Raw genomic sequence first — 16020 nt, 5'->3', positions numbered from 1 at the left:
GCTAACCACTGTGTTGCAATCAAAATACTCTGACCCAATGAAAACCTGTGCCCTGAATGATTGCACACATACAGTTGATTTTTACATTTCTTGTATACCCGCTATGGAAATATCTGCTTACACCATTATTTATTGGGGACCCAACGAGTCTCCAAGGTGATTTATATCAATAGATGAAGTGTCAGACTTTAGACCTACAATTTTATCTGCTTTGCCCTGGAGGCTCACACACTTCCCATCAAAGTAGCCAGATAGATATAAATCATCACAAGGACCCATCACAGTTTATGAAGTAAGCAATCACACTGTAATGATAATTTGATATAATGAAGAAATAATATGAGGTAGCGCAGGAATTTTAGTCCATGTATAATTGGTTACATTTCATTACTGGTCTGGACATTTTCAGATAAATAACAATGAACAAATGTTAATGTCACATTACTAACACCTGGATTATCTTTATTTTCATTTCTGTCAGCAAAGGAAGCATTTATAATCTAATAAATCCACTAAGGCAGGATCAGTTAGACTGAGAACTACAATGTTTTTCTTAGGAACCTTGTCTTTAACTTGCCTGAGCTGTTCTGTCATTTTGCTAAACTCAAATTACACCATGAAAGTATAAATATGCAAATCTGCATTGATACAAATCTCAATCAGTAGGCCTGCCCCTTCAGGGCCTGTCCCCTAGGCCCCACCCCCTCACACCCCACCCCATGGCACTGCACCCAGGGGTGAGTTTATCAAGAGAGAGGATAGAGAGGGACGGGCAGACTGGGAGTGATTCTATCCTATACTATGGAACTGGGCCATTCTGATCTTTACTGGCAATGAGGTGGCTTAGAATGACTCATCCTCTCAATTGAAGAACCATATGGTGACAAGGAGGTGACGCAGGGGGAAGATATGTGACCTTATAAATAGCAGTAGGAACATCACGTTTAATTCATCTGCTTTACTAGTTGAAACATTAAGTATTCTCCAAACGGAGATAGTTTTCCCGGTTACCGATTGATATGGGTGAGAGATAAAAGCTATTTTTAAATGTGTGCCTCACTTCAGTAGGATAGGTGAGTTAGTTGTTGGTGTTTCAATGCTGGTTATTTGTAGCTTATCCATTGGGGAAGGAAATTTGGGCAGGAGTGACGCAATCTAAAGGCACCTATTAAAGGGAGGTACATTTTATCTATGTTTCATGATTCTGTGCTGTAAATGGCAGAATCTATTGAAAATGAATACTACAAGACCCAAAATATTCTGACAATGTCAGTCCTTTAATAAGGTCTAGCATTGGATCAAGCCCAAGATGGGGGCAATGCCTTAGCTTGTCAGCTTGCACCTACATGTTTACATGCTTGCATCCTTACATGCTTCGGAAAAGCAGTCAGCATAATCAAGGACCCCATGCACTTTGGACGTACTCTCTTCCATTGGGAAAAAGATACAAAAATCTGAGGTCACTTACCAACCAACTCTAGAGCAGCTTCTTCCCTGCTGCTGTCAGACTTTTGAATAAACCTACCTTACATTAAGTTGATCTTTCTCTACACCCTAGCTATGACTGTAACACTACATTCTGCACTCTCTCCTTTCCTTCCATATGTACGGTATGCTTTGTCTGTATAACACTCAAGGAACAATACTTTTCATTATATACTGAAACCGGTGACAATAATAAATCAGATCAAATCAAAATTGTGTTTGTCTTTCTTGTGGGAACCATGAATTGGATTCAATTTGTATTTGGTTTTTGGAGCAAGCAAGGTGATGGGTTTGGGTCCACCCAGTCCACTCTGAGCATTAGTTTTGTAACATTAAGAATGAAGTAAAAATGTAAATAAAAAAACTATTCTGACAATGTCATGTAGATCCTCATGGAGGAGGTCAGCAAGAAGGAGGACATCCTCTTGCTGCTTGTTGGAAGTAGGAAGCCCCAGGGAATAGAATAACAACTGGACAAAGGCAAATAAGAACTTAAGTCCTTTACATCATTGCACTCAGAACCTTGTAACAGCACAGAAAAGAAATCCAATGATTTAATCATATCAACTAAGATAAGACTCCTAGTTCCCCCCCCCCCCACCACCCCCCTGCTCAACCAATATCTACCAAGCTGCAGGCCCAACATTCACAAGCCTTCTCTTCCCCATTTCTTATCTCTCTCCTCAAATCACGTAACACTTCATTGTTCTTCTTTCTGCAGCTAATTTCATAGTCTACCTGTGTTAGTGCCCTCTAATGTTTCCATTATTAGGAGAGACTTGGATCCAAGGGCACAGACTCAGAGTAAAGGGATGACCCGATAGAATTGAGATGAGGAGGAATTTCTTCAGGCAGAGGGTGGTGAATCTCTGGAATTCATTGCCACAGAAGGCTGTGGAGGCCAGGTCATTGAATGTATTTAAGACCGAGGTAGATAGGTTCTTGATTAGTAAAGGGATTAAAGTTTATGGGAAAAGGCGGGAAAATGGGGTTGAGAAACTTACAAGCCATGTTTGAATGGCAGAGCAGACTCAAAGGGCCAAATGGCCTAATTCTGCTCCTATATCTTATGGTCTTATGGTCTGTAACCTCACTTCCCCACATCTACTGCTTTCTCCTCTCACCACTCAAGCTATGCGATCCTGATGCACACCCTTCAATAGGCCATACACTAACCCACTTTACACCTTGCTGGTAGACAGGGAGCAGACTCACCCAGCACGTGGACCACCCTCAGCCCAAGTGCTCATGACAGGGGAAGGGTTTGTCGTTGGTGAATTGTGGAGTGTGAGGTCAAATGAATAAAATTCCACCAAGATTGGTCATCTTGCCCTTGTTTCCTCTTTCATTGAACTCTGCCCCTAATACACCTATTGCTACTCAGGCTGCCAATCATTGCGACTGCTTACTTTTGCCATTCATTGCTGACTCTTGTGCTTCTTGCCTCTTTTTAGGTGCTTAACAAGTCTTGGCCAGCCATAGCAGAAGAAGTAGAGAAGGACAGCCTTTTAAAAGATGAACTGTCACTCACTTTCAACCTGATAGATTGTTGCACTTAGTGAACCACTGAACATGTGAGTAGAGTCATGGGATTAGAAAATCTGCAGAGGCGAGCTTGCGTTGAAGACAAAGGTTGAGACTTCCCAGGTCTAGTTTAAAAAGATAAGAACTACACTTTGCATTGGATTGCCTGCCAGGAAACCTCTGTAAAATGTTGAACAGGATCCAACTCTTACCTGTGTGAGGTTCTTGTATATACCATTAAAGTACTGCAGTCAACCATGTACCATGTGGTCACCTCTTTGCATGGGGCATGGTTGCAGTTGACCCAGTAGAAATTATAAGGCAGAGCATGGACATTCAGCCCATTGCACCTGTGCTAGTGATAGTCTTCAGCTGCAGCTGCCTCCCCCAATTCCATTTTCCTTCCCTTATCGTTTTACCGATCAGAGAAGGATAAATTCTCCAATTGTTTGTTTTCAACATTTGAATCAAATTCAAATGGTTTGCCTTGCTCACTTTCTCTTGCAGCTGTTCTTTTTTAGAATTTTGTAAAATAACAGCGTGCAATAAAATATTTCCACTTGTAAGCTGTCAGACATGTAAGTTTGATTTAATGATGTTAACAGACTCCGAGGCATGTAGATACAGTGTTGGGCTTTGTATCATGGCAGTGATTGTTTTAGTACTTCACCGTGGCTCACAACACAATAATCCCTTGTGATGAACCCTCTCGAGATACGCAGCTCGGAGTTCATTAATACTTGAACTACAGCTCATGATCCTCCAACATTATATTGAAATTCCCAATCATTGAGCACAGTTCAGACTAGGAGCCCCGTGTGTTAATGTTATATATTCCCTGAAACGTTCTACAATCCCATATGATTATTTCTTAATTAAACTCTTATGTGCTGTGGCAGGGCAGGGAGAAAGAGACACAGAAATTTTAACAATTGACAAGAGTTAGCATGTTTATTGTAATGTGATGGAAAAAAAGTATTCACAGTGCTGTTACCCAATAAGAAATCTGAATTGTTTTGCGGATGATTCATTCACTCCAGTTACAACCTTGGCTTCATTCGAGAAAGGAGTTTTCAAGAAGCCTCACATTTGCTCTCTTGTAGCTGGCTGACAGGTAGAAAGCAGGGGCAGGAATCCCCATCACCAGGAGACTTAATGGAGACTCTGGATAATTTATGCAACTGATTTCTAAGTGAGCAAAATGTCACTTAACTGAGAAATGGAGATGGGAAGCTGAGTCTTAACACCAGATTGCCCGAAAGTTAAATTGGTGGGACAGTGGGGGAGGCGAGGGCAGGATGCAGAATTTTCCCAGCATTGAGATTGAGGGAGTGGAGGTGGAGGGGCTGGGAAAATCTCGTGGAGCTGTGTCTCGACAGCCCCCTGATGCATTTCTATCCCCAGTGAGGTTTACTCTTGGGAATGGGAGCTTGCTTTGCAGGTAGGAATCTAGAGCAGCTATTCACTATGAGGTGGCAGGTAGCTAATGTGTCTGCTAAAGGGGCCAATTAGAAACCCCTTCACACAGACCTCATGGGCATCTTACTGCTGCAGGGTGACCTACTGCCACATACTTAATGGGGGCAGCCTCCCTTTTGCTATCCAGAAGGGCCATCAGAGCCAGAGCTCTATTCCCCCTGAAAAGGGGCTGTGGGCAGCAAAGGCCCATTTGTAGCTCCAGGCGCTGCTGTCAGAGGTGCCCACCTCTGAATGGAAAGCCCTACCTGACCCTGCTGAAAATTTTAAATGAACACCTTAAGGATATCTCCATTTTGAGGTACCCTCGCTTTCACCTACCTCCCTCACTGGCTGTAGAGCTGGCAGCCCTGTGATCAGGAGGCCACACATCATCTTTAATAGAATGGTACGCTCTGAGCTAACCAGTTCAGGAAAATATCTTCCCTGGTGTCGTTGCAGGCAAGTACTGACTTGGGACTGCATTCGGGTCTTGACATCAGGGTCCCAAGCTTGATGGATAAAGTGAACTTGCCTGGTCACCTACATTAGACAAGGTTCCTGATGGCGTCTTCATTGAGATTAAAGTTTATTTATTTACTGGTATCACAAGTAAGGCTTACATTAACACTGCAATGAACTTACTGTGAAATTCCCCTAATTGCCACAGTCCAATGCCTGTTCAGGTCAATGCACCTAACCAGCACGTCTTCCAGAATGTGGGAGGAAACCGAAGCACCTGGAGGAAACCCACGCAGACACGGGGAGAATGTGTAAACTCCACACAGACAGTGACCCAAGCTGGAAAGCAAACCTGGGTCACTGGCACTGTGAAGCAGCAGTGCTAACCAATGTGCCACCATGCTGTCCACATTTCTTTTATCCTATTAATGAAACCACATCTGATAGAAAAACGTGGATCTGAACCCTGGCTGTATCTGTACAACAGACATTGGGTAGAGTTTTCTTGTCCTGCCCACCATGGCAATTCTAGCAGGCGGGGGCAGACCATGCAAAGGCTTGTTGACCTTGGATGGGACTTTTCGCTCTTGGGAGGAGCATGGCTGGAAAATCCCGCCTGTTGATTTAAGTGGCTTAGATACAGGTTGAATGCAAAACGCTGAGAACCTGCAACAGCTATGGAACCCAAAAATATGCCACTCCTTTTCGGAGAGAAGGGATGGAGAAATTTGAATGGAAATAATTACTTGATGGATTAAAAAAAATTGATGTCAGAATTTTTTGTAACCAACTATTTAGATCAAGTTTTTAAATAGCAATACAATGAAAGGGACTTCAATCCTTACAAATGAACAATAAATCGATTTCTCCAGCAAATTGTGGAATCATAGTTTGCTTTGAACAGGCAGTGTTTTAAGTGGAGGGTACAGGTGTCTGTATATAGAACACAATGGCTTCTCATGTAAAGAAAGAGTGCTTGATTGGCTGGGCATGATGTAATGATGTGTGCCACCCATCACATTATGAGGCCAACAAGCAGCAACATCTGCACACAGAGATAATAACCCTCAGTTACAGACTGACTGAAACATGCTGTAAGGATCTTGTATACACCGCTAGAAAATAACAATCGAAATGATTACCATAAAAAAACCCATATTCAATAATATTTTTATAAACAAATAAAAAGCTTAATAAAAGTTTCCAGAGGCACAAATGTTACAAGTTCATTTTTTTGATTTGGTCGTGGGATGTGGGCTTCATTGGCTAGTCAGCATTTATTGCCCATTCCTATTTGCCCGAGTGCAGTTGTGAGTCAACTACATGTCTGTGGCTCTGGAGTCACATGTAGGCCAGACCAGATAAACTTGGCAGGTTTCCTTCCCTGAAGGACATTAGTGAACCAGATAGATTTTTACATCAATCAGCAATGATTTTGTGATCATCATTAGTCTTTAAATTCCAGATTTTTACTGAATTCAAGTTTCAAAAAACCAAAGATCAAGTAAGGACAACAATTTTCCTTCCCTATAGAATATTAGTGAATCAGATGGTTTTTTTCCAACAATGGTTTCATGGTCAGCAGTAGATTCTTGATTCCAAATTTTTTTTTAATTATTAAATTCCAATTCCACCAATGACAGGATTTGAACCTGGGTCCCTGGAACATTTGCTGAGATTTCTGGATTAACAGTCTATCAATAATACCACTAGACTATCGCCTCCCATCTTGCTGATGATATTTTGTGAGACACTAAGATGCAGCCTCAATTTAACTGAACCACTTTGCTGACTTTGGGGCATTATTTGCTGCTTTAAAATTCTTCACCTGCACCAGGGAGTGGCTCCTGGTTGTAGCAGTTTCATAATTCACCCAGCAGGAGTCCCTAGAAATAGAACTAAAGATCTGGTGGTAAACTGCAATTCAGAGTACAGCTGTCTCACGTTTTAGAGGCATGAAATCATTGTGTTGTTCTGTTGATACCTGCAGGATTCTGCTCATCAGAAACTAATGCAGCTTTTTAATTACAATTATCAATTCTGTTTTGCATTTATAGTTTAAAAAAAGTTCCCCTCATCCTTCTCCCTTGAAATTTTTTAAAAGATTATTTATTAGTCACAGGTAAGGCTTACATTAACACTGCAATGAAGTTATTGTGAAATTCCCCTAGTCGCCGCACTCCGCCACCTGTTTGGATTAATGCATCAAACCAGCACGTCTTTCAGACTTTGGGAGGAAACCAGAACACACGGAGAAAATCCATGCAGAAACAGGGAGAACTTGAAAATTCTGCACAGCCAGTGACCCAAGCCAGGAATCAAACCTGGATCTCTGGCACTGTGAGGCTGTAGTGCTAACCACTGTGCCACCTAACTGATTCCTCTTATAGTACAATTCGACACACATCAGTCACTTACCTGATTCATCTTCATCTCAGAGCTTATGGGCAGACAGAATTGGAAGGCTGTTTAATTTTGGTAGTATATTGAAGCACCATGCCATTTTTCATGTTAGTCTTTACATACTAACAGCACGGTGGCACAGTGGTTAGTACTGCTGCCTCACAGCGCCAGGGACCCCAGGTTCAATTCCTCAGTCCCTGCCTGCACATTCTCCCTGTGTCTGTGTTTGTTTCCTTCGGATGCTCCAGTTTCCTCCCACAATCCAAAGAGGCGCAGGTTAGGTTGATTGGCTATGCTAAATTGATTCAAATATGTGGGGGTTTAGCAGGGTAAACGTGTGCTTTTATGGGAATAGGGCCTGGGTGGGATTGTGGTTTTTGCAGACTCGAAGGGACGAATGGCCTCCTTCTGTACTGCAGGGATTCTATACATGCTTATTAAATGTGCCAAGTAATTAAGTTTCCAGTTAGACAATGAGGCAAGTTGAACAAGAATATTTGAAAACAGCTCTACAGGTGTCCTTATGACATTGCGTATTGGTGCACTGATGCACTGTAACCTGATAATATATGATTTCACCCATGTAATGATCACCAACCCCTCCCCCCAACCCCTCCCCTCCCCACCACCAATAGAGTGATGAGAGTGTATGGGAGGGTCAGGTATCTCTCTGGACGGGAAATTACAAGGCAGTTGCATCATTCTTATGCCCCTTTTAGCTCCAGGTTCAGGAGAAAAATTAACAGAGATATTTGCATAAATTACCTGTCTGTCTCCCATCAGTTGAGCACTGAATGTACAGAGATGGCAGGAATAAGGTACACCAGAAGAAAGGAAAATACATCACTTGCAGAGGATTTACATTTTAATATTTAGATATTCTGTGAAAATTGAATTCGTTTTTGATGAAGGAAAATTTGTCATCTTGTTAATTGACAAAAACTCTACAAGAGAGTAGTTTTAAACATTTTGAAATAATAATGTTTCACACTAACATTTAACATTTGAGGAACTGCAGTATTTGTTATGAACATTTGTCCTTCTTTCCTTTCTTGGCTATTTTTAACTTTAGTCATTGGCCAATAATACTAGACCAAACCCCATTCCTCCTTCCTTCACCCCCCCACATTAACATCTAATCACATTGCAACTGGAGAAACAGCAACTGGGATTCAGAGCAGTGTTTCACTCACCCCACTATATGCTGAAATTTAAATATAATTAACCATTAAATAGAAAACACAAGCTTACCCCTTCTCACCTCCCAATCACTCTGCTTCCTTATGTGGCATTGCAATAGAACCAAACAGTGCAGAAGGAAGCCATTCGGCCCATTGAATCTGCACCAACTCTCTGAAAGAGCATCCCACCTCCCCACCTCAGGCCCCCATCCTACCCCCATACCCCTTGCATTTACCTTGGCTAATCCACCTAATCTATACATCTTTTGACACTGGAATCATAGAAACCTTACAATGCAGAAAGAGACCATTCAGCCCTGTTGAGCTGCACCAACAACAATCCCATCCAAGCCCTAAAGTTTATTTATTAGTCACAAGTCAGGCTTACATGAACACTGCAATGAAGTTACTGTTGAATTCCCCTAGTCACCACACTCTGGCACCTGTTCAGGTCAATGTAACTAACCAGTATATTCTTTCAGTCTTTGGGAGGAAACCGGAGCACCCGGAGGAAACCCACGCAGACAGTGACCCAAGCCGGGAATCAAACCCAGGTTCCTGGCACTGTGAGGTAGCAGTGCTAACCACTGTGCCACTGTGCTTCCCTATCCCAGTAACCCTGTGTATTTACCTGTCTGATCTCCCTGACACTAAGGGGCAATTGAGGGTGGCCAATCCACCTAACGTGCACAACTTTGGAGTGCGGGAGGAAACCGGAGCACCCAGAGGAAACCCACACAGATACGTGGAGAATGTGCAAACCTTACACAAACAATCACCCGATGCTGGAATCGAACCCGGATCCCTGGTGCTGAGTCAGCAGTGCTAACCACTGTGTCACCATGCTGCCCCGTAATTATTCGGCAATACAATTATGTTCAACGACAGAGCTTGTTTTCAAAACCATCAGCTGTAAACTGTCTGCTTCTTCATAAGACATTGCTCCTGATCCTAATTTTTTTCAATGTTCTCTTTCAGTTTTTTCATAGGGAGTTGTTCCAGTCAAGAAGAACAAACATTGTGGTGCCACTGGGGATCATTGTTGGAGCCATGGAGAACAGCAAAGCAATACAAGGATCCGCTGACGGTAACCATGGCAAAATGACAGACTGCACAAAAGATAAAGGAATTATCTCACTGTAAATACTGTGCAACACATTCCTCCAAGTATTTTTACGATTGTTTAGTTATTTACACTAGATTTCAGCTGCCTGGCAGCATGTTAAAAACGGATTAGATGTGTACCACCCTCTTCAAATCTCTATAACTGTTGATTGCTGGTCAGTAGCCTTGGGTCATTTGATATTCTCTGGAGCAGTGTCCATTTTTTATTCAGTGTGTCGTCTTGTCCCCATTATTTAACTGTGATCACACAGGTAATCGTACACCGCAGTCCAATGTTCCCATCATTCCGGTGGTTCCAATGTTCATACTTGTACAAGACAATAATTAATGGAGGGCATTGTGATTTTTGGAACCTGGCATTAAGTCTTGTCAAATTTAGATATTAAGGTTTCAAGTTGGCAGCAAAGAGGCATGACATGATAAAGGTAGAACCGGGTACATATGCAACACTAAATTATGAGTGTTTTATGAGCTACGTCACACTGGAGCTGCTTTATGTTTGCCAGCTGTCCTGTATCCAGCTGTGACGGCAAAATTCTGCCCCGGTTAGTCCTTCCATGGCTATTTGAGAGAATAGACCTCTGACATGATTGGTCGATGGAACATTGAACCCTGGTTGTTGTTCCTGCTAAGCACCAGCGTACCTGCAGAAATGTTGAATTAGACGCTTCACTACACGCAGTTTGCAAGGCTGAAATGCATAGAGGCTGGGCCCATTCAGAGCAGATGTTACATGCAGTTCACAGCAGGCGTGCCAGTTCTTTGCCATATGTTGTGTGCCCTGCATGTAATGATCCTGAGGGGGTGGGCAGTGGGTAGATGAAGTTGGATATACAAAATATGGATATAAAAAAATCAAGGGGTTGCAGGGGGAGGTTGAGGAAAGAAAAGGGGAGAAAGGCAAAGCATTGTTGTGCTCTGACTACTATCATAGTTCTGCTTATTATTAATGCACTCCACTCCCTATATGATTATTCTAGGAGTTATACAAAGCTGTATTATACAAAGCTGTATGTGGGTCTTCACACAAAATATCACAGCTCCTTATGGGTCTGCTCACATTTAACTCCTCAGCTATAGGTGTTCCATTCTAATTTTCTTTCTGTGTAGTCTGAATTTAGGAATAAAATCTAGTGATTGCCTGGAGACATCTCACCCTTCGCATGCCTGTCTTTTTACAACAAGTGATAATTGATTTCTGTTCAGTAATTGGTCTCCGCAAAAATGTCCGCAGATTGAATGCATGACTGACAGTAAATCATACTGGGCATGTTAACTCGATGTGTCTTCATTGCATGCACCCACACTGTAAAAAGTCCTGCAAACATCTGGTTTCAACTCTCAGGGTGGTAGACTGCAATGTGCGACAAAGGACACGGAAGATCATCTGATCCTTCTGTATTCTGGAAATTTTATGCAATCCTTTTGGATTAAGGAGAAAGCCAGGGCAACAGATCCTATCTATGTCATACTGTTTACTTTGAGTGTCAGCCTAGCTTGGTTGCAGCTTTCTCACCTGTGAATGTTTGGGGTTTGAGCACCACTCATTGCAATGTGGAGGTGCAGTCTTTCGGATGAGACACTAAGCCAAGGTCTGGATCTCTTTCTTCAGTGGACACTAAAGGTCCGTGAGCAGAGTTTTCCCAATGACTTGGTCAATACTTTTCTCTTGTTCAATATCTAAAGCAGGTTATGTCACTTATTTCCCACCTGTTTGTCCAGTTTTGCTGTGAACAAATTGGGTGCCACCTTCCTGCATGCTAACAGTGACTAGTCTTGAAAAGTACTTCTGAGTTTGTGAAATGTGCTAAATCGATGCAAATTCTTCCTTTATTTCTTCTTGTTTTCCACTTACAGTGCAGAAGGAGGCCATTTGGCCCATTGAACCTGTAGCAACAACAATCCCAACTAGGCCCTATCCCTGTAACATCACATATTTATCCTGCTAACCCCCTCTGATAAGGGTCAGTTTAGCATGACCAATCAACCTAACCCGCACATCTTTAGACTGTGGGAAGAAATTGGAGCCCCTGGAGGAAACACACGTAGACATAGGGAGAATGTGCAAACTCCACACAGTCACAGAAGGCTAGAACTGAACTTGGATCCCTAGCACTGTGGGGCAGCAGTGCTAACCGCCATGCCACGGTGCTGCCCTAGAGATCTATTTGGTAAGATTTCCTGTAAACTCACTGAAAACCCATGGTGCGCTGGTCAGCTGTTATTTGAACTGTGTCTGTAGGTTCCACAGAGTACAATTGTAGGATTACACAGACATCACAACACAAAGCACAGACATTCAGCCCATTGTGTTCATGCTAGCTGAATAAACATTCTATCTTCTTCATATAGAGCACTACAAGTAAAAGCAAAAGCTGGAGTTGATCCTACAAGCACGTCATTTGGCAGAATCAGTGATTGGATAATTTACTGAGTGTAATCATATTACAGTGCATCTGTTAGATCCCACTGGGGAAAAATTAAACACGTTCAGAAGTAGCTGTTGTTATAGGCCAACGTAGCAGAGAGCCAGCGGGTTACGTGAGGCAAACTCAGTAGTATTATTTCTCTTAATGGAGAGTCAAGACTGCCAGGGAAAAAAGGCCCAGACGATTCCTGCACATCTCCCAGCAAAGCTGGAAGGATAACAGTGTAAAATACAGTTAAAGACTGCACATTGGGAAAGGGTAGCATTCAGAATAATAAGTCAGGGCAGTGCAGAGAAAATTGAATATGGGAGCTTTTGTCAAAGGTGACAAAAATGGGGAAGGAGCTGAGAACTGGATTTGAGCGGAATGGAGCAGATTACTGCATTAAAAAGATTTGCAATTTGGCCAATACTACTAATGGGAGTTTTGGAGGCAAAGCCAGGGAACATATTTAAAGAATCTGTTAAAGAATTCAAAGTGTTCAAATTCAAATGTTTAAACTCCAAAAATTCACAGGTGAAAGTGTTGTAACTGAGCTAGGCTGGCACTCTGTTAAAGAACATCTTTAAAACATTTGGCATTTCAATGTTTAGAAGGTGACAAGAACATTGTTTAAATACTCCTGGAAAGCCTATTTCTAATGTGAATTATGATGACTTAATGTTGATAAAGAACGGTGGAAGTGAGACTTATGAGTTAATATAATGATGATGATACAATGATGCATTGGCATAGAGTTACAGTGCACTGTAGCATACAGAACTGTGTCACACACACACACTCTGGAGGGTGAGTTACCTCAGGTCATTCTCTGGTGAGGGGGGAGGAAGAGGGAGGCCAGATGGTTCTCTGGTGGGGGGAGGCAGGGGGAGGAGGTGGGTCAGATGCATCTCTAGTGGGGGGAGAGGAGGAGGCGGGTCAGATCATTCTCTGGTGGGGGGGAAAAAGGAGGACTAGATGGACCTATGGTAGGGGGAGGTGGGGGGGGCGGTAGTGGGTGGGGGGAGGCAGGGGCGGGCAATTGGTGGGGTAAGTGTGGGAGGGGGTCGCGATTGGTCTGGGTAGCTGGGGGGGGGGTGGGGGTGGATAAGGGAGACAGTTATGTTGTGGAGGGTGGGGCGATGTCTGTGGGGCCATCTCTCCTGGGCCTCTTTATCTGCTTTTTGCAGCCTGGGAGCATTGCGGCAGGAGAGTGATTTTCAAATTTTTTTTCACTGCGCATGCACAGTTGAAGGCCCTGATTGGAGCTGCGGTGTTTCTGGTGCGATAAGCCCTGCCCCCAGCACGATTCAGATTTGTGACTTTTCTTTCAGGCTGAGTGCGTATGGGGGCGTCAGAGAACAGGGTTTCCAAGTTGGATCTGAATCATGCCCAGATTCAGCACTTAAAATCAAAACGGTAAAATTGCCCCCAATGTTTTCGAGTCTGTTTGACTCTTCATCAGAACTAAAAAGTCTCTCCCTGGCGATGCTATCAGACTTACTGAGATTTTCCAGCATTTTCTGTTCTTGTTTCAGATTCCAGCATCTGCAGTATTTTGCTTTTATTAATTCATTGCTGAATTGGCTCATGTCAGTAAAGGCTGTGAATCAAGTCTTGGATTGGCCTGGATCCTTTCACCTGATGACCATGTCCCCTGGTGGAAGGGCACGAATGTAAATATTGGCCAAAGAGCTCAAAAACCAAAAAGAAGCAATCACATTGCTGGGATTGTTCTGTAGGCCCCCTAACAGTCTGAGGGAAATAGAAGAGCAGATATGTTGGCAAATTTTTAGAGAAGTGTAAAAGTAATTGGGTAATGACAGTGGAGAATTCCCCCAAGATACTTCCCCAAGATTAACATGGGTAGTCATAGTGTGAAAGGTTTAAAGGTAGCGGAATTCTTAAAATGCACCCAGAAGAACTTTTAAAGCCGGTGCACAGAAGGTTCTACAAGAGAGGGAGCAGTTCGGGACTTAATTTTAGGTATCAAAGCTTGGGCTGGTGTTGAAATATCAGTGTGGGGAGCATTTTGCAGATAGCGATCATAACTCTGTTAGATTCAAGTTTGTTATGGAAAAGGACAAGGCTGGGCCTGAAATCAAAGTTCTAAACTGGGCAAATGCTGATTTTAATAAGATCAGATCTGATTTGATCAGAGTGCACTGGAAAAAGACACTTTGAGGTAAATCTGTGACAGAATAGTGGGACGCATTCAAGAAGTTAATAGGGAGAGTACAAGGCCAACATGTTCCAATAAAGAAAAAGGACCCATAAACTCAGTGAACCCTGGGTATCGAGGGATATACAATACTGAATAAAGAGAAACTGGGATGTTTATGGCAGACATCGAAGGCTCAAAACAGCAGAACCTCTAGAGGAGTATAGGATGTGCAAGAAAGAACTTAAAAATGAAATTAGGAGAGCAAAAGGGGACATGAAAGGATACTATCAGACAAAATAAGGGGAATTCTAAGTTGTTTTACAAGTACATTAAGGGTAAAGGGGTAACAAGGGAAAGAGTAGGGCCCATTAAGGACAACAGTGGTAATTTATATGTAGAGCCAGAGGAATAAGTAGAATTCTAAATGAATACTTTGTATTGGTGTTCTTTAGTGAGAGAGACAATGTGGGTATAGAAATCAGGAGAAAGGCAGCGATACAATAAAATAAATTAACATAGGCGTAGAGGAGGTTCTGAGTGGTCTGGTTGGCTTAAAAGTAGATCAATCTCTAGACCCAGATGTTGAATAAGGCAAGGAAGCAAATACCAGGGGCACTGGCAATAATTTCCAATTCCTCTCTGGCCACAGGAGAGGTGCTGAAGGACTGGGGTATGTGATACAATTATTCAAGAAGGGAGGAAGGGATAAACCAGGAAACCACAGGCCAGCCAGTCTAACCCAGTGGTGGGGAAACTATTAGAAGCAATTCTGTGAAACAGAATTAATCTGCATTTGGAAAAGCAGGGATTAACCAAGGATAGCCAGCATGGTTTTGTAAATGGGAGGTCATGTCTGACCAACTTGATAGAATTTTTTGAAGTGGTAACCAGGTGTGTAGATGAAAGCAACGCATTTGACATGGTTTTCTTGGACTGCAGCAAAGCTTTTGGCAAACTCCAACATGGGCGACTGATAATGAAGTTAAGAGCCCTTGGAATTCCGGGAAATTTGGCAAATTGAGTCCAGAATTGGTTGAGTGGCAGGAAGCAGAGAGTGATGGTCAAAGGTGCTTTTCTGACTGGATGACTGTCTCCAGGGATCTGTGTTGGGGCCCTTGCTGTTGGTGGTTTATATAAATGAATGTAGGGTGGTTGATCAGTAAGTTCATGGATGAAACAAAAAATTGGTGGGATGGTGAATAGTGAGGAGGATAGCTTAGATTACAGGAGGATATAGGTGAGCTGGTCAGATGGGCTGATCAGTAACATATGGAATTCAATCCAGATATGTGTGAGATGATGCACTTGGGCAGGACAAACAAGACAAGGGAATACCTGATTAACCCTGGGAAGCACCAAGGATCGGAGGGACATTGCTGTGTCTTATACCAGTTCCTTAAAGTAGCAGGACAATAGGTAAAGTGGTTAAGAAGGCATATGGTATACTTGCCTTTATTAGCTGAGGCACAGAGATTGCGAGCAGAGAGGTTATAAAACTGTATAAAATGTTGCTGAGGCTACAGCCAGCGTAGTGTATGCAGTTCTAGAATCTACTTTATAGGGGGGATGTGAAAACACTGGAAAGGATGCAGAGGAGGTTTACCAGGATGTTGCCTCGGCTGGAGAGTTTTAGTTATGGAGAAAGATTGAATAGACTGGGGTTGTTTTCCTTGGAGCAGAGGGAGAGAGTATGATCGAGATGTGTAAAATAGTGAACAGATAGAATAGACAGGAAGAAACTTTTCCCTTGGTGGAGGGATCAATGATGAGGGGTGCACAGATTTAAGGAAAGGCTCAGGAGGTTTAGAGGGGA

General features: G+C 42.8%; 1 protein-coding gene across 1 annotated transcript in view; it reads left to right on the top strand.

Moving 5' to 3' along the window:
- Nucleotides 1-16020, top strand: part of LOC145358143 (LIM/homeobox protein Lhx2-like) — a 134984-nt gene that overhangs the window by 70802 nt on the left and 48162 nt on the right. The window contains exon 5 of the mRNA XM_080211824.1: nucleotides 9489-9649. Coding sequence (XP_080067950.1) covers nucleotides 9489-9649 — 161 coding nt within the window. The remainder of the gene's footprint in view (nucleotides 1-9488; nucleotides 9650-16020) is intronic.

Source organism: Carcharhinus amblyrhynchos, chromosome 25 (assembly GCF_965287045.1).
Source record: "Carcharhinus amblyrhynchos chromosome 25, sCarAmb.v2.hapA, whole genome shotgun sequence".
NCBI classification, from domain to species: Eukaryota; Metazoa; Chordata; class Chondrichthyes; order Carcharhiniformes; family Carcharhinidae; genus Carcharhinus; species Carcharhinus amblyrhynchos.
This window is presented reverse-complemented; position numbering and strand designations above follow the sequence as displayed.